Consider the following 24,989-nt stretch of genomic DNA (forward strand, 5'->3'; position numbering starts at 1 on the left):
CGGATGTGGCATGGATTGCAAACTATTACAGACTACAAAGGGGAAGCACAGTGACACGAGGCTACAAGACGAGCTAAATCACTTCTATGCTCGCTTCGAGGCAAGCAACACTGAAGCATTTATGAGAGCATCAGCTGTTCCGGATGACTATGTGATCACGCTCTGTAGCCGATGTGAATAAGACTTTTAAGCAGGTCAACATTCACAAGATCGCAGGGCCAGACGGATTAACATGACGTGTACTCCGAGCATACGCTGACCAAGTGGCAAGTGTCTTCACTGACATTTTCAACATGTCTCTGACTGAGTGTGTAATACCAACATGATTCAAGTAGACCACCATAGTCCCTGTGCCCAAAATTACTAAAATAATCTGCCTAAATGACCACCGACCCATAGCACTCACGTCTGTAGCCATGAAGTGCTTTGAAAGGCTGGTCATGGCTCATATCAACACCATTATCCCAGAAACCCTGGACCCACTCCAATTTGCATACCGCCCCAACAGATCCACAGATGATGCAATTTATATTGCACTCCTCACTGCCCTTTCCCACCTGGACAAGAGGAACACCTACGTGAGAATGCTATACATTGACTACAGCTCAGCGTTCAACACCATAGTGCCCTCAAAGCTCATTACTAAGCTAAGGACCCTGGGACTAAACAGGGTTCTGCAACTGGATTCTGTGGTAGGCCTGATCACCGACAACGATGAGACAGCCTATAGGGAGGAGGTCAGAGGCCTGGCCGTGTGGTGCCAGGATAACAACCTCTCCCTCAACGTGATCAAGACAAAGGAGATGATTGTGGACTACAGGAAAAAAAAAAGAGGACTGAGCACGCCCCCATTCTCATCGACGAGCTGTAGTGGAACAGGTTGAGAGCTTCAAGTTCCTTGGTGTCCACATCACCAACAAGCTATCAATGTCCCAACACACCAGGACAGTCGTGAAGAGGGCACAACAAAGCCTATTCCCCTCAGGAGACTGAAAAGATTTGGCATGGTCCTCAGATCCTCAAAACGTTCTACAGATGCACCATCGAGAGCATCCTTATTGCATCATCGCCTGGTATGGCAACTGTTCGGCCTCCGACCGCAAGGCACTACAGTGGGTAGTGCGTACAGCCCAGTACATCACTGGGGCCAAGTTTCCTACCATCCAGGACCTCTATACCAGGAGGTGTCAGAGGAAGGCCCTAAAAATTGACTCCAGCCACCCTAGTCATAGACTATTCTCTCTGCTACCGCACGGCAAGCGGAGCCAGAGCGCCGTGCGGTAGCAGAGATTCCTGAACAGCTAATCTTGGCTACCCGGACTATTTGCATTGTACCCCCACCCCACCCCCTCTTTTACGCTGCTGTTACTCTCTGTTTATTATCTATGCATAGTAACTTTAACTCTACCCACATGTACATATTACCTCAATTGCCTCGACTCACCTGTTCCCCCGCACATTGACTCTGTACCGGTACCCCCTGTATATAGCCACCCTACTGATATTTTATTTTACTGCTGCTCTTTAATTTTTTTATTTTTTTTATGTACTTATCTATTTGTTACGTAAAACTTATTTTTGTTAAAACTGCATTGTTGGTTAAGTGCTTGTAAGTAAGCATTTCACTGTAAGGTCTACACCTGTTGTATTCGGCGCATGTGGCAAATAACATTTGATTTGATTTGATTTGTATCAGCCATGTCCGGTATAGAGGACTAGTATGTCCTGTTCAGTTAGTATGAGAGACGCAGTAGGACACAGCAGTGCTCTCTCTCCTTCTCCAATGTCATGCCCTTCACATGTCTCTCTCTCCGACAGACGGCTGTAAAAGCTTTCAGTGAGTTGTAAAATGGAAATGGTGCCTCCAGTCTGGAATGGAATATTCTGTACGTGAAATGTATTCTAAATCTCTTATGGATATGGCGCTCGCTGACGCTGTGTGTGAGCTAAATCAATCAATCAATCACACTCTCTCTCTCTCTCTCTCTCTCTCTCTCTCTCTCTCTCTCTCTCTCTCTCTCTCTCTCTCTCTCTCTCTCTCTCTCTCTCTCTCTCTCTCTCTCCCCTTGCTCTCCCTCTTAATTTCTCTCTCACTGTCCTTTTTAAAATTCATGGGCTTTCTTATCTCTTTTTGGGTATGATAATTATAATTCCACAGTCTGCCAAAACCACTTGAACAAACTGGGTTTCAGGTACATTCAATACATTCATCAGGTGAAGGGCAAATTACCACAATATAGACACATACAGCGATGTCATAAACAACAGTACATATACAGCACATTGTGGAATAATAGTCTAATGCCATGAGTTGAATAAAATACAACAATTCATAATTCATTATAAATCAAGTCAAAATGCAGTCGGTAACTATAGGCAAACAGAATTGTAATACTTATTTATTATACTGAACAAAAATATAAATGCAACATGTAACAATTTCAACAATTTTACTGAGTTACAGTTCATATAAAGACATCAGTCAATTGAAATAAATAAATTAGGCCCTAATCAAGGGATTTCACATGACTGGGTAGGGGCATATGTAGACACTGGTTTGGTGCTGGAGATGATGAATACAAGGTTGAAAAGTCGCAGAATTGCCCTTTAAATGTGATATGTTACCTGATAAGGGGTCTGTGATCTTTTTAAATTACTGTGGAATGACAACTGAACATGCTTTTGTATTTAAAATATTTTTGTTTTGGGGAGCAATTTCTGATTATTTCTTTATAATACCCAAACCATTCCTCCGAGAGTGGCAGGAAACTGCATAAAATCAGACAGATTTGAATCCTAACAAAGGGGGAAAGAAGCTCCAATACCTTTCTCTGAATGGAAACAGTGATGCCTGTCATAACCCAGATTTCCATTGTTCTGTCCACGTCATTGTATCAGTGCAGTATCTCACCTGTTACAGAGCTGTCTAGGTTGTCCATGCTCGACCCTGGCGTGTGCTCAATACCATAGAGAGGCCTGGACATCTCATAGCCGTCATCCTCCTCCTCTTCCTCCTCCTCCTCCTCCTCATCCTCGTCAGGGATGTCAGTCTCCAGGTCAGACACCAGGGTGCTGGACACGTACCCCACTGGAGGGGCGGGGGCCTGGGGAGGGAGGGGGGGGAGGGAGGCACCCTGCATGTGCCTGTCAGAGAGTCAGAGTAATATGGGTTATCATCATGCTACAGGTACGCACCAAAGCACAGAGACAGGAGAGGGTGGGGTGGTGCTGGGGGGACAGCAAGAGCAGAGAAGAGAACGAATGTCAAAAGACATCACGAAAGACAAAGCTGGTGAATGAAAGACAGGATGACATAAAGAAGGAATCCGAGGTAGACGAAAGGAACTGTCAAACTACATTTAGACATTCTTTCAGATTCTGCCGCTTTGAATAAATTGGAACAATTCCACTAATTCTATGTCTCTCCTCCTTGCGTGCCAACACAATGACCCTGTAATTGCAGTTGAAGAGGGTACAATGGGCACGCACTCTAGGCCTGTCGACACGAGGCTGTCACCCCTCACGCAGCCCACTCCACTCCGCTCTACGCCAAGCCTCATGTCGCTGACAGACCTGTTTGTTTAAGGAGCGACATAGTGTCTTTGAGATGGTCTGCGGTGGGAGGGATTCTGATTCTGATTACTGGCTCTTTCCTGTAGTCAAAGATGCTCTCAAACCCAACATAGTCATTACCGGCTAACACGAAGGCTCTTTCCTGACAAGTCTTCCCTATTCCCTCTACTGTAATGAATAGATGCCAGTCTCTCCCTCTTTCCCTACCTTCCTCCTTCGTTCTCTCCATCTTTCCCTACCTTCCTCCTTCGTTCTCTCCCTCTTTCCCTCCCTTCCTCCTTCATTCTCTCCCTCTTTCCCTCCCTTCCTCCTTCATTCTCTCCATATTTCCCTCCCTTCGTCCTTCCTTGTCTCCCTCTTTCCCTCCCTTCCTCCTTTGTTCTCTCCCTCTTTCCCTTTCTCCTTCGTTCTCTCCATCTTTCCATCATTCCCTCTCTTCCTCCTTCGTTCACTCCATCTTTCCCTCCCTTCCTCCTTCGTTCTCTCCATTTTTCCCTCTTTCCCTCACTTCCTCCTTCATTCTCTCCCTCTTTCCCTCCCTTCCTCCTTCGTTCTCTCCCTCTTTCCCTCTTTCCCTATCTTCCTCCTTCATTCTCTCCCTCTTTCCCTCTCTTCCTCCTTCGTTCTCTCCCTCTTTCCCTCCCTTCCTCTTTCATTCTCTCCCTCTTTCCCTCCCTTCCTCCTTCGTTCTCTCCCTCTTTCCCTCTTTCCCTCTCTTCCTCCTTCATTCTCTCCCTCTTTCCTTCCCTTCCTCCTTCGTTCTCTCCCTCTTTCCCTCTCCTCCTCCATTCTCTCCCTCTTTCCCTCCCTTCCTCTTTCATTCTCTCCCTCTTTCCCTCCCTTCCTCCTCCGTTCTCTCCCTATTTCCCTCCTTCCCTCTCTTCCTCCTTCGTTCTCTCCCTCTTTCTCTCCCTTCCTCCTTCGTTCTCTCCCTCTTTCCCTCACTTCCTCCTTCGTTCTCTCCCTCTTTCCCTCCCTTCTTCCTTCATTCTCTCCCTATTTCCCTCCCTTCTTCCTTCATTCTATCCATCTATCCCTCCCTTCCTCTTTCATTCTCTCCATCTTTCCCTCCATTCCTCCTTCGTTCTCTCCCTCTTTCCCTCATTCCCTCTCTTCCTCCTTCATTCTCTACCTCTTTCCCTCCCTTCCTCCTTCATTCTCTCCCTCTTTCCCTCCCTTCCTCCTTCGTTCTCTCCCTCTTTCCCTCCCTTCCTCCTTCGTTCTCTCCTTCTGTCCCTCTCCTCCTCCTTCATTCTCTCCCTCTTTCCCTCCCTTCCTCCTTCGTTCTCTTCCTCTGTCCCTCCCTTCCTCTTTCATTGTCTCCCTCTTTCCCTCCCTTCCTCCTTTGTTCTCTCCATCTTTCCCTCCCTTCCTCCTTCGTTCTCTCCATCTTTCACTCTTTCCCTCTCTTCCTCCTTCGTTCTCTCCCTCTTTCCCTCCATTCCTCCTTCGTTATCTCCCTCTTCCACTCTTTCCCTCTTTCCCTATCTTCCTCCTTCATTCTCTCCCTCTTTCCCTCTCTTCCTCCTTCATTCTCTCCCTCTTTCCCTCCCTTCCTCTTTCATTCTCTCCCTCTTTCCCTCCCTTCCTCCTTCTTTCTCTACCTCTTTCCCTCTTTCCCTCTCTTCCTCCTTCGTTCTCTCCCTCTTTCCCTCCCTTCCTCTTTCATTGTCTCCCTCTTTCCCTCCCTTCCTCCTTCGTTCTCTCCCTCTTTCCCTCTCTTCCTCCTTCATTCTATCCATCTTTCTCTCCCTTCCTCTTTCATTCTCTCCCTCTTTCCCTCCCTACATCCTTCATTCTCTCCCTCTTTCCCTCTTTCCCTCTCTTCCTTTTTTCGTTTCTCTCCCTCTTTCCCTCCCTTCCTCCTTCATTCTCTCCCTCTGTCCCTCCCTTCCTCTTTCATTGTCTCCCTCTTTCCCTCCCTTCCTCCTTTGTTCTCGCCCTCTTTCCCTATCATCCTCCTTCATTCTCTCCCTCTTTGCCTCTTTCCTCTCTCTTCCTCCTTCCGTTCACTCCATCTTTCCCTCCCTTCCTCCTTTGTTCTCTCCATCTTTCCCTCTTTCCCTCTCTTCCTCATTCATTCTCTCCCTCTTTCCCTCCCCTCCTCCTTCGTTATCTCCCTCTTTCCCTCTTTCCCTCTTTCCCTATCTTCCTCCTTCATTCTCTCCCTCTTTCCCTCTCTTCCTCCTTCATTCTCTCCCTCTTTCCCTCCCTTCCTCCTTCATTCTCTCCCTCTTTCCCTCCCTTCCTCCTTCATTCTCTCCCCTCTTTCCCTCCCTTCCTCCTTCGTTTCTCTCCCTCTTTCCCTCTCTTCCTCCTTCATTCTATCCATCTTTCCCTCCCTTCCTCTTTCATTCTCTCCCTTCCTTCTTCATTCTCTCACTCTTTCCCTCTTTCCCTCTCTTCCTCCTTCGTTTCTCTCCCTCTTTCCCTCCCTTCCTCCTTCGCTCTCTCCCTCTTTCCCTCCCTTCCTCCTTCGTTTCTCTCCCTTTGTCCCTCTCTTCCTCCTTCATTCTCTCCCCTCTTTCCCTCTCTTCCTCCTTCATTCTCTCCCTCTTTCCCTCTCTTCCTCCTTCATTCTATCCATCTTTCCCTTCCTTCCTCCTTCATTCTCTCCATCTTTCCCTCCCTTCCTCCTTTGTTCTCTCCCTCTTTCCCTCCCTTCCTCCTTCGTTCTCTCCCTCATTCCCTCTTTCCCTCCCTTCCTCCTTCGTCCTCTCCCTCTTTCCCTCCCTTCCTCTTTCATTGTCTCCCTCTTTCCCTCCCTTCCTCCTTCGTTCTCTCCCTCTTTCCCTCTCTTCCTCCTTCATTCTATCCATCTTTCTCTCCCTTCCTCTTTCATTCTCTCCCTCTTTCCCTCCCTACATCCTTCATTCTCTCCCTCTTTCCCTCTTTCCCTCTCTTCCTTTTTCGTTCTCTCCCTCTTTCCCTCCCTTCCTCCTTCATTCTCTCCCTCTGTCCCTCCCTTCCTCTTTCATTGTCTCCCTCTTTCCCTCCCTTCCTCCTTTGTTCTCGCCCTCTTTCCCTATCATCCTCATTCATTCTCTCCCTCTTTGCCTCTTTCCCTCTCTTCCTCCTTTGTTCACTCCATCTTTCCCTCCCTTCCTCCTTTGTTCTCTCCATCTTTCCCTCTTTCCCTCTCTTCCTCATTCGTTCTCTCCCTCTTTCCCTCCCCTCCTCCTTCGTTATCTCCCTCTTTCCCTCTTTCCCTCTTTCCCTATCTTCCTCCTTCATTCTCTCCCTCTTTCCCTCTCTTCCTCCTTCATTCTCTTCCTCTTTCCCTCCCTTCCTCCTTCATTCTCTCCCTCTTTCCCTCCCTTCCTCCTTCATTCTCTCCCTCTTTCCCTCCCTTCCTCCTTCGTTCTCTCCCTCTTTCCCTCTCTTCCTCCTTCATTCTATCCATCTTTCCCTCCCTTCCTCTTTCATTCTCTCCCTTCCTTCTTCATTCTCTCACTCTTTCCCTCTTTCCCTCTCTTCCTCCTTCGTTCTCTCCCTCTTTCCCTCCCTTCCTCCTTCGCTCTCTCCCTCTTTCCCTCCCTTCCTCCTTCGTTCTCTCCCTTTGTCCCTCTCTTCCTCCTTCATTCTCTCCCTCTTTCCCTCTCTTCCTCCTTCATTCTCTCCCTCTTTCCCTCTCTTCCTCCTTCATTCTATCCATCTTTCCCTTCCTTCCTCCTTCATTCTCTCCCTCTTTCCCTCCCTTCCTCCTTCGTTCTCTCCCTCTTTCCCTCCCTTCCTCCTTCGTTCTCTCCTTCTGTCCCTCTCCTCCTCCTTCATTCTCTCCCTCTTTCCCTCCCTTCCTCCTTCGTTCTCTTCCTCTGTCCCTCGCTTCCTCTTTCATTGTCTCCCTCTTTCCCTCCCTTCCTCCTTTGTTCTCTCCATCTTTCCCTCCCTTCCTCCTTCGTTCTCTCCATCTTTCACTCTTTCCCTCTCTTCCTCCTTCGTTCTCTCCCTCTTTCCCTCCATTCCTCCTTCGTTATCTCCCTCTTCCACTCTTTCCCTCTTTCCCTATCTTCCTCCTTCATTCTCTCCCTCTTTCCCTCTCTTCCTCCTTCATTCTCTCCCTCTTTCCCTCCCTTCCTCTTTCATTCTCTCCCTCTTTCCCTCCCTTCCTCCTTCTTTCTCTACCTCTTTCCCTCTTTCCCTCTCTTCCTCCTTCGTTCTCTCCCTCTTTCCCTCCCTTCCTCTTTCATTGTCTCCCTCTTTCCCTCCCTTCCTCCTTCGTTCTCTCCCTCTTTCCCTCTCTTCCTCCTTCATTCTATCCATCTTTCTCTCCCTTCCTCTTTCATTCTCTCCCTCTTTCCCTCCCTACATCCTTCATTCTCTCCCTCTTTCCCTCTTTCCCTCTCTTCCTTTTTCGTTCTCTCCCTCTTTCCCTCCCTTCCTCCTTCATTCTCTCCCTCTGTCCCTCCCTTCCTCTTTCATTGTCTCCCTCTTTCCCTCCCTTCCTCCTTTGTTCTCGCCCTCTTTCCCTATCATCCTCCTTCATTCTCTCCCTCTTTGCCTCTTTCCCTCTCTTCCTCCTTCGTTCACTCCATCTTTCCCTCCCTTCCTCCTTTGTTCTCTCCATCTTTCCCTCTTTCCCTCTCTTCCTCATTCATTCTCTCCCTCTTTCCCTCCCCTCCTCCTTCGTTATCTCCCTCTTTCCCTCTTTCCCTCTTTCCCTATCTTCCTCCTTCATTCTCTCCCTCTTTCCCTCTCTTCCTCCTTCATTCTCTCCCTCTTTCCCTCCCTTCCTCCTTCATTCTCTCCCTCTTTCCCTCCCTTCCTCCTTCATTCTCTCCCTCTTTCCCTCCCTTCCTCCTTCGTTCTCTCCCTCTTTCCCTCTCTTCCTCCTTCATTCTATCCATCTTTCCCTCCCTTCCTCTTTCATTCTCTCCCTTCCTTCTTCATTCTCTCACTCTTTCCCTCTTTCCCTCTCTTCCTCCTTCGTTCTCTCCCTCTTTCCCTCCCTTCCTCCTTCGCTCTCTCCCTCTTTCCCTCCCTTCCTCCTTCGTTCTCTCCCTTTGTCCCTCTCTTCCTCCTTCATTCTCTCCCTCTTTCCCTCTCTTCCTCCTTCATTCTCTCCCTCTTTCCCTCTCTTCCTCCTTCATTCTATCCATCTTTCTCTTCCTTCCTCCTTCATTCTCTCCATCTTTCCCTCCCTTCCTCCTTTGTTCTCTCCCTCTTTCCCTCCCTTCCTCCTTCATTCTCTCCCTCATTCCCTCTTTCCCTCCCTTCCTCCTTCGTCCTCTCCCTCTTTCCCTCCCTTCCTCTTTCATTGTCTCCCTCTTTCCCTCCCTTCCTCCTTCGTTCTCTCCCTCTTTCCCTCTCTTCCTCCTTCATTCTATCCATCTTTCTCTCCCTTCCTCTTTCATTCTCTCCCTCTTTCCCTCCCCTACATCCTTCATTCCCTCCCTCTTTCCCTCTTTCCCTCTCTCTCCTTTTTCGTTTCTCTCCCTCTTTCCCTCCCTTCCTCCTTCATTCTCTCCCTCTGTCCCTCCCTTCCTCTTTCATTGTCTCCCTCTTTCCCTCCCTTCCTCCTTTGTTCTCGCCCTCTTTCCCTATCATCCTCCTTCATTCTCTCCCTCTTTGCCTCTTTCCCTCTCTTCCTCCTTCGTTCACTCCATCTTTCCCTCCCTTCCTCCTTTGTTCTCTCCATCTTTCCCTCTTTCCCTCTCTTCCTCATTCGTTCTCTCCCTCTTTCCCTCCCCTCCTCCTTCGTTATCTCCCTCTTTCCCTCTTTCCCTCTTTCCCTATCTTCCTCCTTCATTCTCTCCCTCTTTCCCTCTCTTCCTCCTTCATTCTCTCCCTCTTTCCCTCCCTTCCTCCTTCATTCTCTCCCTCTTTCCCTCCCTTCCTCCTTCATTCTCTCCCTCTTTCCCTCCCTTCCTCCTTCGTTCTCTCCCTCTTTCCCTCTCTTCCTCCTTCATTCTATCCATCTTTCCCTCCCTTCCTCTTTCATTCTCTCCCTTCCTTCTTCATTCTCTCACTCTTTCCCTCTTTCCCTCTCTTCCTCCTTCGTTCTCTCCCTCTTTCCCTCCCTTCCTCCTTCGCTCTCTCCCTCTTTCCCTCCCTTCTTCCTTCGTTCTCTCCCTTTGTCCCTCTCTTCCTCCTTCATTCTCTCCCTCTTTCCCTCTCTTCCTCCTTCATTCTCTCCCTCTTTCCCTCTCTTCCTCCTTCATTCTATCCATCTTTCCCTTCCTTCCTCCTTCATTCTCTCCATCTTTCCCTCCCTTCCTCCTTTGTTCTCTCCCTCTTTCCCTCCCTTCCTCCTTCGTTCTCTCCCTCATTCCCTCTTTCCCTCCCTTCCTCCTTCGTCCTCTCCCTCTTTCCCTCCCTTCCTCCTTCGTTCTCTCCCTCTTTCCCTCCTTTCCTCCTTCGTTCTCTCCCTCTTTCCCTCCCTTCCTCCTTCGTTCTCTCCCTCTTTCCCTCCTTCCTCCTTCGTTCTTTTCCTCTTTCCCTACCTTCCTCCTTTGTTCTCTCTATCTTTCCCTACCTTCCTCCTTCATTCTCTCCCTCTTTCCCTCTTCATCCTTCATTCTCTCCATCTTTCCTTCCCTTCCTCCTTCGTTCTCTCCCTCTCTTCCGACAGGATGAAATATGGGCTTCATCTGCCGTGCATGAGCACCACAACAACGGAATGTGTAGCAGCATGGGTGTGGGATGGGGCCTAAACAAGTGATTTCCACATTGTGCTTCTTACAGTGAGCAGAAGGGGTAGTCGTGTAAGTGGTAACACTGGACCATTAAAATAACATGATTAATGAGTGTTTCTGTTTTGCGCAATGCCCGTGACTGTACAGCTAACATAACACCTAAATAAAACATGGAAAGGAGGAATAAACAGATACTGAAAGAAAAACACATCCAGCATAATATCCATAGTAGGCATTCTCATGTCACCCCATTTGAACCTTTTACTGTTTTCTGTAGTATTCCCCTCCAGTGGGCGTACGTACCATGTCTGTTTGGCCATGTCCAGTTGGTAGGCACGGGTGATCTCGTCCAGGTGGGCCTGGATCATGGGCTGCAGCTCCTCCCGGGGAGAGGGGGTGAGGGTGGCCGTGGACTGCTGGCCGAAGGACACCGCTGCTGGGGACGAGGCCACACCACGCATGGGTGGGGTGGGGACCCTCTCTTCCTCCTCTTCTAGCTCATCCTCCATTCCCTGGTGGAGGTAGGTCTGCATGGGCATGGGAGGACCCCAGCCATCACTCTCATACCTGGGGTGGCCACACAGAGAGATAGAGGGAGGAGGAGTAAGAGAGGTGCTCTAAGTAACTCAACTTTTTTTCTTCTGGTCACGTGCCAGACTAGTGTGACCTTGGCAAACTTTCTAAAGGACTTTGTACATCCGAGCAGAGGAGCAGTGGAGGGAGTGAGGCTTTCATTTCCCATAACGGCGCTTATACATGCTAAAATAACACTAGTCGTAAAGAAAATGTTAATTAAAGGAATTTGTCAGTGCACACTCCATAGGACATAACTGTTTAAATCTGTGGCCATTAAGAGGCTCAGATTTACAGTGCAGAGGACTCCTCATTTGCCAGATAGCCTATTAAACCAGATGAGTCTCCTAGACTGGAGATGAGGGTTAGCGGACAGCACACCTCAACTAGGGAGACACGCAGTTAAAGGAGATACTATGTGTGAGTGTATCTATTTTGGGATACAATTAACATTTTTAGCTAACACCTCCCCTGACTAAAGGCAGACTTTACATGAAGGCACTGACTGCCTGGCTGTCTACTAACAATAACAGTAGCGTGAGGGTAATTTAGTGAGTAAAACATTTCCCTCAGACTCAGTCAGTGGAGAGAGCTCACTGTGGAATCGCTCTCTTTTTCTCTCTTTTTCTGTCTTTCCCTCTCTCACAGCTTGAAACAATGCAGTCCTGAATTATTTCCCTCAGAAAGAGAATCAGCAGAATAGATTGATGTACTAGTGTTATTAGCCACAGAGAAGAACAGCTAGCCAGGAGCACGACAATGTCCTATAATAACACACAGCAGTTGGTTGGGTTCTACTTGAACTCAACAGTGTCCTGTATATACTTGTATAGGCTAATGTTGTCCCCTAATCCCCTATTAGGAGTAACTGTCTCACTTTCGGCAAAGCCTGTATGGAGGGTCAGACAATGATAGATAAATACAATTGTTCTAATCAGTGTGGAATAATCTAGTTGGACTGTATGGGCAGAGTGTGCACTGTTTTGCATCTACGTGGATGTATAGCGTGTATGCTATGGTGGGTGTGGCACATACCCTCCTCCTTCATAGTGCTCGTTGGGGTAGTGGTCCCGCTCGGTGCCAGGAAGAGGGTGTACAGGGGGAGGAGGCAGGGGCACGTTGGCCCAGTTGGAGCCGTTAACCTTGGTGGGTTTGGCGCCAGCCTTGACCTTCTTCTTCTTACCCCCCTTACCACCTATGGACAGCAGAGATGGAGCGAGTTAGAGAGATTGACTCAGACAATATGAAGAATTCAATTACTAGAAAAATCTATAAAACCATATAACATGGGTGGCTATGTGAAGTATTCACTGTCAGTCTAACAAAGATATTGCCAACAGAAATCGATTGAACATATCCAGCTGAACATTCCTTCATTTCGAAACAGGTAATTTCGACATCTCCTTCTAAAAGTCACCCACATTCTCGAACAAACGGCTTCAATGAGCCATGCCTGTCAGCAGCCTCATACAGAACCTCAAGGCCAACTAATGAAAAGCACGCTTCCATTGATTGATTTGCTGAAAGGCCTCAAATCTCCATAGAAACAGGGAGAGAGCAGCAGTAAAGAAGCAGATGGTAGACCCCGGTCCTCCAGCCATCCCTCAGTGTCCCCATCTCACTAGTGGTGTGGGTCCACAATGAAATATCTCACTTCAGAACATCATCATAATGAATGGGTCCGTGGCGTCTGTGTTGCCATAATGGAATTCACTGAAAGTCTATTAAACTTTCATTGATTTGATTACGCCAGAGAGAGAAAGAGAGAGCTCCATATCCCCTCACACCCCTCTGAGACTGGATTCTCCTCTGCTCTGCCCCATCCATCTTTATAAATCTGCCAGCCAGGCCTACGTCTAGATTGGGGTTTATGTGATTTGGTGACAGTGGGGGGCTCTCTTTATCTCAGGTGATCTTTGACATCTAAAGCCCACTGCTATCTTTCTCAGCTGTCCTCAGTGTGGTCTGCAGGCCTCAGATCACTTGTCATATAGAGGAAAAGGCTGCAGGCTGTTGTTGCTGCTGTGCCTATGTTCATTTCCAAACTGTCCTTGAAATGAAGATAAAATATATCTATGACCATTGCATGTGTGAGTTTGTGTATTTGTGCTATGACCATTGCTTGTGTGTCTGAGGTCTGAGAGGACTTGGAGATAAACCGAGAGTTTGGAGTCCTTTCTAGGAATCCACATTTGTGGCAGACTCCACTATCAGTCTGCCAACGGACACCTCACATCTCAATCCAGAAAATACTCCCCAGTTGACATCGCCAGCCACACATATAGGCTAGTGAAAACCATCCTTGGAGGCCTCTTGTGTACATTTGTATCTGTCATCTGTTGGTTAACCCTCACTGCCAAAGGCCTGTAATCACATTGCTCAGAGACACAAAAAAACTCAATTTCAGGGAACCCTGCATCTTGCGCCATGCAACACCATGTAATCTAATAGACTGTCCAGACTAGGACATGGCTACAAATTAGCTCAACGTCATCAAAAAAGACTGTCCATCAACACTCAGGGATATTTTGGGAAATTCATCTCTATGATCCATTAAGGCTGAGGTCAGAGACAGAGAAAATACAGCATATTGCTTTAGCAGTACATTTTCCCTATAAGAATTTAGCTGTTCCCGGGCAGAAATGTTCCCATCAAAGATGATTGGATTGCAACAATGTTGCAGCAGAAAAGGAGAGAGGAGATATTAGGACTGGGAGGAGGATAGTCTGATAAAGACTGAGTAATAAAATAACAACAGTAAGCCCAAGGCAGGAAGTATAGTCTGAAAGTAATTGTGTTTCCTAATCGTTCCTCTGGGCGATGCTCGACTTTTCCCAATAAATGGCAAGCTGGCATGATTGCTCAATCACCCCGAGTCCCTCCTCACCGGAGCAGGCATCAATACTGTAAATGAGCCTCTGTTATGGAGGGAAGGACGGCTGACACTGATATTCCAGTCAACATATGATAAATACAAAGAAAGCGTTGGCTAGGAGCTACACAGGACCTACACAGCAGACCCATATCTCGCTGACAAACACTGGGCCTGTCTTCAAAAGGAACTACCACTATATTTAGATGTGGAGCTGGGTATTTATACCGCCTGGTTTGGGCGCTTCCTCCCAGCATATAACTGTGGAGCCGAGCAGACTTGAGCTGGTTCTGTTTTTATTGGGTGCCTCAGCGCTGAGTGAAAGACACAGGCAGAGCCTCAGAATGGATAGTCCAGAAGGAAGGGCTGAGAGAACAGACTGTAGTACCTGGATGGGGGTTTCTTAGAATACCTGAATAACACTGTATTATGGGTTTATAATAACAGTAGAAAGGATAGTTGCGCTATCTTACGGAAGACACATAGAGGAATACCCTGCTGGACAGATAACTAGCAAGGGTGCCTATTAGTGAAATCATCCCAATGTGTTTGGTATGTTGGGTGGATGATGCATCAGATAAGATCATCAGCACTGACCCCCCTACAGCCCTGAGTCATGTAGCTCATTAGGAGTGGGGCAGTCTATAGTTGGAGGAGAGGGGGGAAGTAGGGCTGAATGACACCACTCCAAGAACAGTGAGAACATAACCCTTCTCCTGGGCTCCGGAATGAGATAATACAGGGATCCTAGAGCTCACTAGCCAGCTACCTCTCCTCTTCTATCTCTCCTCCTCCTCCTCTATCTCCTCTCCTCTCCTCCTCTCCTCCTCTATCTCCTCTCCTCCTCTATCTCCTCTCCTCCTCTCCTCCTCTCTCTCCCCTCCTCCCCTCCTCTCCTCCCCCCTCTCTCTCCTCTCCTCCTCTCCTCCTCTCCCCCTCTCCACCTCCCCTCCTCCTCTCCTCTCTCTCCCCTCCTCCCCTCCTCTCCTCCCCCTCTCTCTCCTCTCCTCCTCTCCTCCTCTCCCCCCTCTCCACTCCTCCCCTCCTCCCCTCCTCCTCTCCTCTCTCTCCCCTCCTCCCCTCCTCTCCTCCCCCTCTCTCTCCTCTCCTCCTCTCCTCCTCTCCCCCTCTCCCCTCTCCACTCCTCCCCTCCTCCCCCTCTCTCTCCTCTCCTCCTCTCCCCCTCTCCACTCCTCCCCTCCTCCCCCTCCTCTCCCCCTCTCCACTCCTCCCCTCCTCCCCCCTCTCTCTCCTCTCCTCCTCTCCCCCTCTCCACTCCTCCCCTCCTCCCCCTCTCTCTCCTCTCCTCCTCTCCTCCTCTCCCCCCTCTCCCCCCTCTCCCTCCTCCCCTCCTCCCTCCCTCCTCCTCCTCCTCCCTCCTCTCTCCTCTATCTACTCCCCTCCTATCCTCCTCTATCTTCTCTCCTCCTCTCTCTCCTCCTCTCTTCCTCTCCTCCTCCAGTACTGTAGCTTTTAATGAGCAACACCACCACATCCCCAGTGGAGACCACGCTACCATGAAAGCTAACCTATTTCTGTTCCTCTTCATCTGGTTCCTATCTCAGACCTAACGTTCATTATTTCCTCCACAGCTCATTGAAGCCAAACACTGTGCCGCTGTACCTTCCTCTTTTAACTTCTTTCCTTTTCAAACATCTAGTGTTTCATTAGTTGACTTCAAAACATTTACTGTAGTAAAGTTTCCTTCATTGCCACCCAAACTCTGGCCATTGAAGTTCTATAGTACCTTGTAGCTCAGTTGGTAGAGAATGGTGCTTGCAATGCCAGGTTTGTGGGTTCGATTCCCATGGGGAACCATATTGAAAATGTATGCACTCACTACTGTAAGTCACTCTGGACAAGAGCGTCTGCTAAATGACTAAAATGACTAAAATGTCAAATGTATACCTATAACATTATTCAGTCAGAACTCTGTTGTGTATTTCTGCAGGGTTTAGTCCTCGTAGAGAAACATTGTGGCATATAGAGAGATAAGCCACAGATGGAAATATATGAGCGAGATAAATGCATATTTAATAGGATGCTGTTTCACTTAAACCAGGGCACTTGTGTATAGCATGTCTCACAGTATACGCAATACATCTCCATCACCGCCTGGTATGGCATCTGACTGTAAGGTGCTACAGAGGGTAGTGTGTACGGCCCAGTACATCACCGGGGCCAAGCTTCCTGCCATCCAGGACCTATACACTAGGCGGCGTCAGAGGAAGGCCCAAAAAATTGTAAAAGACTCCAGTCACCCAAGTCATATACTGTTCTCTCTGCTACCGCACAGCAAGCGGTACCGGAGCGCCAAGTCTAGGACCAAAACTCTCCTTAACAGCTTCTACCCCCAAGCCATTAGACTGCTGAACAATTAATCAAATGGCCACCTGGACTATTTACATTGACACTCCCCTCCCTTTGTTTTTACTCTGCTGCTACTCGCTGTTTATTATCTATACATAGTCACTTTACCCCTACCTACATGTACAAATGACCTCGACTAACCTGTACCCCTGCACATTGACTCGGTACCAGTACCCCCTGTATATAGCCTCATTATTGTTATTTTATTGTGTTATTTTTTTATTTAATTTTTTTACTTTAGTTTATTTAGTAAATATTTTCTTAACTCTGTTTCTTGAACTGCATTGTTGGTTACGGGCTGTAACTATGCATTTAATACCTGTTGTATTCGGCGCATGTGACAAATACAATTTGATTTGATCTCTGTAATTATATTATTTCTTAAGGGCTACCACAGAGGGGTAAGTGCAAGAGTACAGTCCCAATTGAATTCCTATACAGGTGAATCCAAATAGTAGGACCAATATGCTCTAAATCTCTGACATTTCAAGGGAAAATATCCTGAGGCTACCAAACGAAATACACATGTTAGCTTAAAATAATCAAGAGCTTATTGTCCCCTGGCCTCTCTGTGTTTATGCAAATAATCAGCCTCTATCTGCTCTTCTCTGAGCACAAAAATATGCATCTCTCTCTCTCTCTCTCTCTCTCTCTCTCTCTCTCTCTCTCTCTCTCTCTCTCTCTCTCTCTCTCTCTCTCTCTCTCTCTCTCTCTCTCTCTCTCTCTCTCTCTCTCTCTCTCTCTCTCTCTCTCTCTCTCTCTCTCTCTCTCTCTCTCTCTCTCTCTCTCTCTCTCTCTCTCTCTCTCTCTCTCTCTCTTTCCACCCATGGTGAAGGGTTAATGCACTGTTTGTACCCATGGTGGAGGGTTAATGCACTGTTTGTTTTAGTGTTACCCACATTAACGATTTCTTTTTTTGTTTGGGAGGAAGAGGATAGAGGTTTAGTTTCCTGGGGTTTTGAACGGTGTGGTGTGAGTAATGGCTTCGCAGCCTAGCGCGGACGAGACGCTGTCGTTACGGCATGGATTCAGGCGTGTTCCCGATAATAGAATGAAGGTGGAGGAGGTCCTGCTCGCGGTCGGTGAACAGGTAGGAGCTGAATTTATACATTCCGCTTCCAGAATGAACAAAGCTGTGGTTGTGTTCATGAAAAGAGCAAATTTCAGGCAGATGCCGTCGTTCCGGAGGCAAGTGTTCATGTTTCTGAATAATAATGAGCAACAGTTAAATGTGCATTTTAAAGTGAGGCATGGGGAGGGGCTCTACCCAGGTTTTGCCAGCACATATACAGTTGAAGTCGGAATTTAAATACACTTAGGTTGGAGTCATTAAAACTCGTTTTTCAACTACTCCACAAATGTCTTGTTAATAAACTATAGTTTTGGCAAGTCGGTTAGGACATCTACTTTGTGCATGACACAAGTAATTTTTCCAACAATTGTTTACAGACAGATTATTTCACTTATAATTCACTGTATCACAATTCCAGTGGGTCAGAAGTTTACATACACTAAGTTGACTGTGCCTTTAAACAGCTTGGAAAATTTCAGAAAATGATGTCATGGCATTAGAAGCTTCTGATAGGCTAATTGACATCATTTGAGTCAACTAGAGGTGAACCTGTGGATGTATTTCAAGGCCTACCTTCAAACTCAGTGCCTCTTTGCTTGACATCATGGTAAAAAAATCTAAAGAAATCAGCCAAGACCTCAGAAAAAAAATGTGTAGACCTCCACAAGTCTGGTTCATCCTTGGGAGCAATTTCCAAACGCCTGAAGGTACCACGTTCATCTGTACAAACAATAGTATGCAAGTATAAACACCATGGGACCACACAGCCGTCATACCGCTCAGGAAGGAGATGAACGTACTTTGGTGCGAAAAGTGCAAATCAATCCCAGAACAACAGCAAAGGACCTTGTGAAAATGCTGGAGGAAACAGGTACAAAAGTATCTATATCCACAGTAAAACGAGTCCTATATCGACATAACCTGAAAGGCCGCTCAGCAAGGAAGAAGCCACTGCTCCAAAACCACCATAAAAAAGCAAGACTACGGTTTGCAACTGCACATGGGGACAAAGATCGTACTTTTTGGAGAAATGTCCTCTGTTCTGATGAAACAAAAATAGAACTGTTTGGCCATAATGACCATCGTTATGTTTGGAGGAAAAAGGGGGATGCTTGTAAGCCGAAGAACACCATCCCAAATGTGAAGCACGGGGGTGGCAGCATCATGCTGTGGAGGTGCTTTGCTGCAAGAGGGACTGGTGCACTTCACAAAATAGATGGCATCATGAGGAAGGAAAATTATGTGGATATATTGAAACAATATCTCAAGACATCAGTCAGGAAGTTAAAGCTTGGTCGCAAATGGGTCTTCCAAATGGATAATGACCCCAAGCATACTTCCAAAGTTGTGCCAAAATGGCTTAAGGACAACAAAGTTAAGGTATTGGAGTGGCCATCACAAAGCCCTGACCTCAATCCTATAGACAGTTTGTGGGCAAAACTGAAAAAGTGTGTGCGAGCAAGGAGGCCTACAAACCTGACTCAGTTACACCAGCTCTGTCAGAAGGATATTATTAAGGAATGGGACAAAATTCACAACTTATTATGGGAAGCTTGTGGAAGGCGACCCGAAACGTTTGACCCAAGTTAAACAATTTAAAGGCAATGCTACCAAATACTAATTGAGTGTATGTAAACTTCTGACCCACTGGGTATGTGATGAAATACATATTTTTCTGTACTATTATTCTGACATTTCACATTCTTAAAATAAAGCGGTGAAATAAAGCGGTGATCCTAACTGACCTAAGACAGAGCATTTTTACTTGGATTAAATGTCAGGAATTGTGAAAAACTGAGTTTAAATGTATTTGGCTAAAATGTATGTAAACTTCTGACTTCAGCTGTAGTCTACGGTGCTTTGAGTGTGGGGATTTGGGGCATAAGAGCTTTGCGTGCTCACATAAAGGCCGTAGACAAGGTGAGGGTACAATCACCTGTGGGGGAAATAGAGGTCAACGTGCAGGGGGCCATGAGATGCAGGCAGCAGAGGCTGGGCCTAGTCATGCGACAGATGGTATTGTAGCTAAGGCTGGGCCTAGTCATGCTACAGATGGTGGTGTAGGTGAGGCTAGGTCTAGTCATGCTATTGATGGTGGTGTAGCTGAGGATGGGTCTAGTCATGCTAGAGATGGTGGTGTAGATGAGGCTGGGTCTAGTCATGTTATGGATGGTTGTGTAGATGAGGCTGGGTGTATTCATGTTATGGATGGTGGTGTAGATGAGGCTGGGCTTAGTTAGGTTATACTAGTGGATGAGGAGAGTATATTGGGGAAGGGGGACGGGGGGGGGGGGTGGAGGAGGGTGTCAAGCGGAAGAGGAAAAAGGGGGAGAAGAAATTAGGTGGGAGGGCAGAGGCTGGTGTGGTGAAAGGCACCAAGGAACCTTTGCCTGGTGTTGGGGGGAGGCCCCGACTAGAGAGGAAGGGCAGGTGGTCAGGTTGGGAGATGGAGATGAGGAGGAGGAAGGTGAGTCTGAGGAAGAAGACGATGAGGAGGATTTATTGTCAGACTCCTCCTCTATGGGTCCAGAGCTGACAGCCAGTCAGTCAGAAGGCTCAAAGTACATGGTGAGGGAACTGTCAAGGTTCCTGAATGAGACTAAGGGGAAAATAGTTAATCTTGAGCCTTTTTTTTACGATCCGGGAAAGTTTGTAAGATCAGTCCAACATGCTATGAAAAATGAGGGTCTCTTTCGTTGCTGGCTTTTCTCCCACTTCTTATGGAGACTCTTTGGGTAGGCTTGCTTAATATTAATGCCACCAGAGATGCGGGAAAGAGGAGTGTGTTGGGTGAATATGGAAAACAAAAAAAAAGTACAGGTGTTGTTTCTGCAGGAGACGCATAGTGATGTGGTGAATGAAGTCGATTGGTGGAGCTGGTGGAAAGGGGTAAGTGTGCTGAGCCATGGGACAAATGTTAGTGCAGGGGTGGCAGTCCTTTTTGTACCGGGTCTGTCTGTAAAAATTTGCTCTTCAAAAGAGGTGTGTAGGGGTAGACTGCTTGTAGTAAAAGCAGAAATTAACAACAGGGGTTATGTCTTTATAAATGTGTATGCGCCTAACACAGGGAGAGAGAGGGGGCTTCTATTTGGGTGTCTTAGATATGAACTCTCACAGGTAGCACCTGAGGAGACGCTGGTGGTCGGTGGGACTGGAACCTTACGATGGATTTTACGAAATACAGAAATGGGGAGGAGCCTCATTCAGGCTCAGTGGGGGTGTTAAGGGACATCATTAATCAGTTTGACCTAGTGGATGTTTGGAGAACTAGACATCCCAACACAAGACAATATACATGGGTGAAGGTCTTTGGGGCTAGGGTGAGTGCAGCCCGGCTTGATCGATTTTACATGTCCAGGAATCAGAGCTGTGGAGTTTTATACTGAGTTGTATAGGGCAGAACTGTGTGATCCTATGTGTGCTCAGGTTTTGTTTGCAGAACTCCCTAAGCTCTCACTGGCACAGAGGGATGAAATGGACATGCCCCTGTTGTCCCATGAACTGGCAGAGGCCGTAACCCAGATGTCCCCTGGCCGATCACCGGGGGTTGATGGACTCCTAGTGGAGTTTTATAAAAAAAATCTGGGGAATAATTTGATTGGACTTCTTTTGTGTGTTGCGCGAGTGTGTTGGGGTAGGAGAGGTGCCTATGAGCTGCCATCGGGCGGCTCTGACTCTCCTGCCCAAAAAATGGGACTTCTATGAACTTAAGAACTGGAGGGCTGTGGCATTGCTCTGTGTGGACTACAAGATATTTGCCAATGTCCTCGCTAACAGACTGAAGTCCCATCTGGATTCTATAGTACATAAGGACCAGAGATATTGCGTACCGGTATGCTCAATCACGGACAACTTCTTCTTAATCAGGGACATGTTGGACTTGTCGAGAGGTTCTAATGTGAACTTTGGACTGGTCTCTTTAGATCAAGAGAAGGCTTTTGATAGAGTGGACCATGAGTATCTTTTTAATGTGATGTCTGTGTTTGAGTTTGGGGAAAGGTTTTGGCCTATGTGAAGATGTTGTATGCTAGGGCGTCATGTATGGTGGGAGGGGGATTCAGTAGTCCTGTCTGGGTGAGGCGGGGCATTAGACAAGGATGCCCTTTATCGGGGCAGTTATATACACTAGCCATTGAGCCTTTTTTGGGCCTGCTATGCAGGAGACTGCAGGAAGTGTGCTGGACAGGCATGGGTGTGTTGACAGGCATAACAGTGTCAGCGTATGCAGATTACATTTCTGTGATGGTCAGGATATGCAGACACTAGAGACTAGTCTGAAGGTGTACGAGGGAGCTTCGTCAGCTAAGGTAAACTGGGGCAAGATCCAAGCTCTGTTATGTGAGGCATGGGGGGATAGGGCCCCTCCTATGCTTCCAGGGGTTTTGCAGTGGGGTTGTGAAGGGCTTAACATTTTGGGGGTGTACCTGGGCTCGGAGAGGTGGGTCAGGAAGAACTGGGAGGGGATGTCACAGGCAGTGGTGTCAAGACTGACCAGGTGGAGGTGGCTCCTGTCCCAAGTGTCATATAGAGGGAGGGTGTTGATAATCAACAACCTGGTGGCATCTTCCCTGTGGCATAAACTGGCTGTCCTCAACCCCCCGCCGGTCTGCTCTCAGACCTGCAACGCAAGCTGGTGGATTTTTTCTGATTGGGCCATCACTGGCTGAGGGAGGCAGTGTTGTACACAGTACCAGTCAAAAGTTTGGACACACCTACTTATTAAAGGGTTTTTCTTAATTTTTACTATTTTCTACATCGTAGAATAATAGTGAAGACATCAAAACTAGGAAATAGCACATATGGAATCATGTAGTAACCAAAAAAGTGTTAAACAAATCAACATATATTTTTTATTTGAGATTCTTCAGACAGCCACCCTGTGCCTTCATGACAGCTTTGCACACTCTTGGCATTCTCTCAACCAGCTTCACCTGGAATGCTTTTCCAACAGTCTTGAAGGAGTTCCCACATATGCTGAGCACTTGTTAGCTGCTTTTCCTTCACTCTGCCGTCCGACTCATCCCAAACCATCTCAATTGGGTTGAGGTCGGGGGATTGTGGAGGCCAGGTCATCTGATGCAGCATTCTATCACTCTCCTTCTTGGTAAAATAGCCCTTACACAGCCTGGAGGTGTGTTGGGTCATTGTCCTGTTGAAAAACAAATGATAGTCCTACTAAGCCCAAACCAGATGGGATGGTGTATCGCTGCAGAATGCTGTGGTAGCCATGCTTGTTAAGTGTGCCTTGAATTCTAAATAAATCACAGATAGTGTCACCAGCAAAGCACCCCCACACCATAACACCTCCTCCTCCATGATTTACGGTGGGAACTACACATGCGGAGATCATCCGTTCACCCACACCGCGTCTCACAAAGACACAGCGGTTGGAACCAAAAATCTCACATTTGGACTCCAGACTAAAGGACACATTTCCACTGGTCTAATGGCCATTGCTTGTGTTTCTTGGCCCAAGCAGGTATCTTCTTCTTATTGGTGTTCTTTAGTAGTGGTTTCTTTGCAGCAATTCAACCATGAAGGCCTGATTCACACAGTCCCCTCTGAACAGTTGATGTTGAGTTGTGTCTGTGACTTGAACTTTGTGATGCATTTATTTGGGCTGCAATTTTTGAGGCTGGTAAATCTAATGAATTTAATATCTGCAGCAGAGGTAACTCTGGGTCTTCCATTCATGTGGCGGACCTCATGAGAGCCAGTTTCATCATAGAGCTTGATGGTTTTTGCGACTGCACTTAAAGAAACTTTCTTGAAAGTTCTTGACATTTTCCGTATTGACTGACCTTCATGTCTTAAAGTTATGATGGACTGTCGTTTCTCTTTGCTTATTTGAGCTGTTCTTGCCATAATATGGACATGGTCTTTTACCAAATAGGACGATCTTCTGTATACCCCCCCCCACCTTGAGACAACACAACTGATTGGCTGAAACGCATTAAGAAGGAAAGAAATTCCACAAATTAACTTTTAAGAAGGCACACCTATTAATTGAAATGCATTCCAGGTGACTACCTCATGAAGCTGGTTGAGAGAATGCAAGAGTGTGCAAAGCTGTTATAAAGGCAAAGGGTGGCTATTTGAAGGATCTCAAATATAAAATATATTTTGATTTGTTTAACACTTGTTTGGTTACTACATGATTCCATATGTGTTATTTCATAGTTTTGATGTCTTCACTATTATTCTACAATGTAAAAATTAAGAAAAAACCTTGAATGAGTAGGTGTGTCCAAACTTTTGACTGGTAGTGTATGTCCGTAAATGAAGGAGGACAGGGCCTGGTGGAACTGGAGAGCAGGGTGGCAGCATTCCGACTAAAGGCGGCGCAGAGCCTGCTGTACCTTTCTGATGTCGGATGGAGGGAACCAGCATGCGCACTGCTGAGGAGAGCTGGCGGATTAAGGTTGGACCGGCAGCTATTCCTCATGAGGCTGGGGGGGCTGAGTACAGCAGGTCTCTCAGATTTTTATTCTGTGGTGCTCAGGGCCTAGCAGCTGCGAAGGCCCACACGAGAAAGGGGTGTGGAGCCTGGGCTGTGGGTGTGGGAGGAGCCTATCTTCCACAACCCAGTCATCCTTTTGAGATCGGTTCAGTCGGCCACCCTGCAGAGGCGACTGATGGCAACGGGATTACTAAGGCTGGGTGACCTGCGACTACTGGCAGAGGAGGGCTGGAAAACTCCAGAAGTCCTAGCACAACAAACAGGACTAACATCTCTTAGGCTGCTGGAGAAATTCCTGGGGGAAGTCCAGGAGGAACTGTCTGAGCAGCCGGTAAGGGGGGTGTTTGAGTGGCCATAGGGGGAAGGGCCACCAATGTTTCCGCCTCTGCAGGTGACGGCAGAGACTGGGGACTGCAAGGGGTTCTGGAGTACTTGTTAGATTTTTAACACTCCGAGCCTGGGGGAGTTTGAGGGGGTGGGAGGTAAAGTCCTATACAACCTCTGTACTAAGGTAAGGAACATTAGGAGCCTAACAGGAGTGAAGGCACATCAGTGGCAGGGGGTATGTGGGGTGGAGAGCATGGTGTGTTTTAGATGGAGGGGTCTCTACAAACCGAAGAGGTCAAGGGACCTCCAGTGGAGGGCTCTACATGGAGCCCTGGCCACTAACAGCTGGTTGGCACGGGTTGAACCGGAAGTCAGACAGGGGTGTCCTTTCTGTGTCATGAGTGAAACTGTGATTCATGTGTTTTCTGTGTGCGCCAGGTTAATGCCTTTAATGTCTCTGTTTGAATGTCTGTGTGAGAGGTTGGGGGTGGAGTTTACTGTCGGGATGTTTATAATGGAGTACAGGTATTCAAATAAGGAAAAGGTGTGTTGTTGAATTTTCTGTTTGCTCAGGCAAAGTTGGCTATTTGGCTAACAAGGAGGAACAGGGTCAAAGGTGGGGGGATAACAGACCCTTTACTATTATTTAATGGGATGGTGTCTGCGCGCCTTAGCGTGGAATTTAAGTTCTATAAAATTATAAAAAGTGTGGAGATGTTTCAAGAGATATGGTGTGTTGGGGGGCTGTCTGTATAGCTGGGGAAGATGGTCTGGATATACGGTTGTAGAAGTGGTGAGGTTTGGGTTATTGTGATGTGTGGTGTTGTTTTTGTATCGTGGGGTAGAGGGCAAAGTGAGTATGCAGTACAGGGGATATTGTTAATATTTTGTACATTTGATTTTTTATTATTTTTTTAAGGGCGGGGTGAGGTTTTAATGAAATGAGAATGTATCATTAAAGAAAGACAAAAAGTCAGTCTCTCTCTCTCTCTCTCTCTCTCTCTCTCTCTCTCTCTCTCTCTCTCTCTCTCTCTCTCTCTCTCTCTCTCTCTCTCTCTCTGTGTGTGTGTTTCTCTCTATGTGTGTGTATGTGTCTCTCTCTCTCTC

The 24,989-nt window shown here is 47.3% G+C and overlaps 1 protein-coding gene across 11 annotated transcripts in view; it reads right to left on the reverse strand.

The window, feature by feature from the left end:
* LOC121566958 (roundabout homolog 2-like) overlaps positions 1-24,989 on the reverse strand; it is a 300,354-nt gene that overhangs the window by 15,419 nt on the left and 259,946 nt on the right. For all 11 annotated transcript variants that reach the window (XM_045214703.1, XM_045214692.1, XM_045214661.1 and 8 more), the window contains 3 exons: positions 11,817-11,976; positions 10,512-10,775; positions 2,912-3,144 (listed from right to left, as the gene is read on the reverse strand). In XM_045214703.1, the coding sequence (XP_045070638.1) occupies positions 2,912-3,144; positions 10,512-10,775; positions 11,817-11,976 (657 nt within the window). The remainder of the gene's footprint in view (positions 1-2,911; positions 3,145-10,511; positions 10,776-11,816; positions 11,977-24,989) is intronic.

Source organism: Coregonus clupeaformis, chromosome 5 (assembly GCF_020615455.1).
Source record: "Coregonus clupeaformis isolate EN_2021a chromosome 5, ASM2061545v1, whole genome shotgun sequence".
Lineage (NCBI taxonomy): Eukaryota > Metazoa > Chordata > Actinopteri > Salmoniformes > Salmonidae > Coregonus > Coregonus clupeaformis.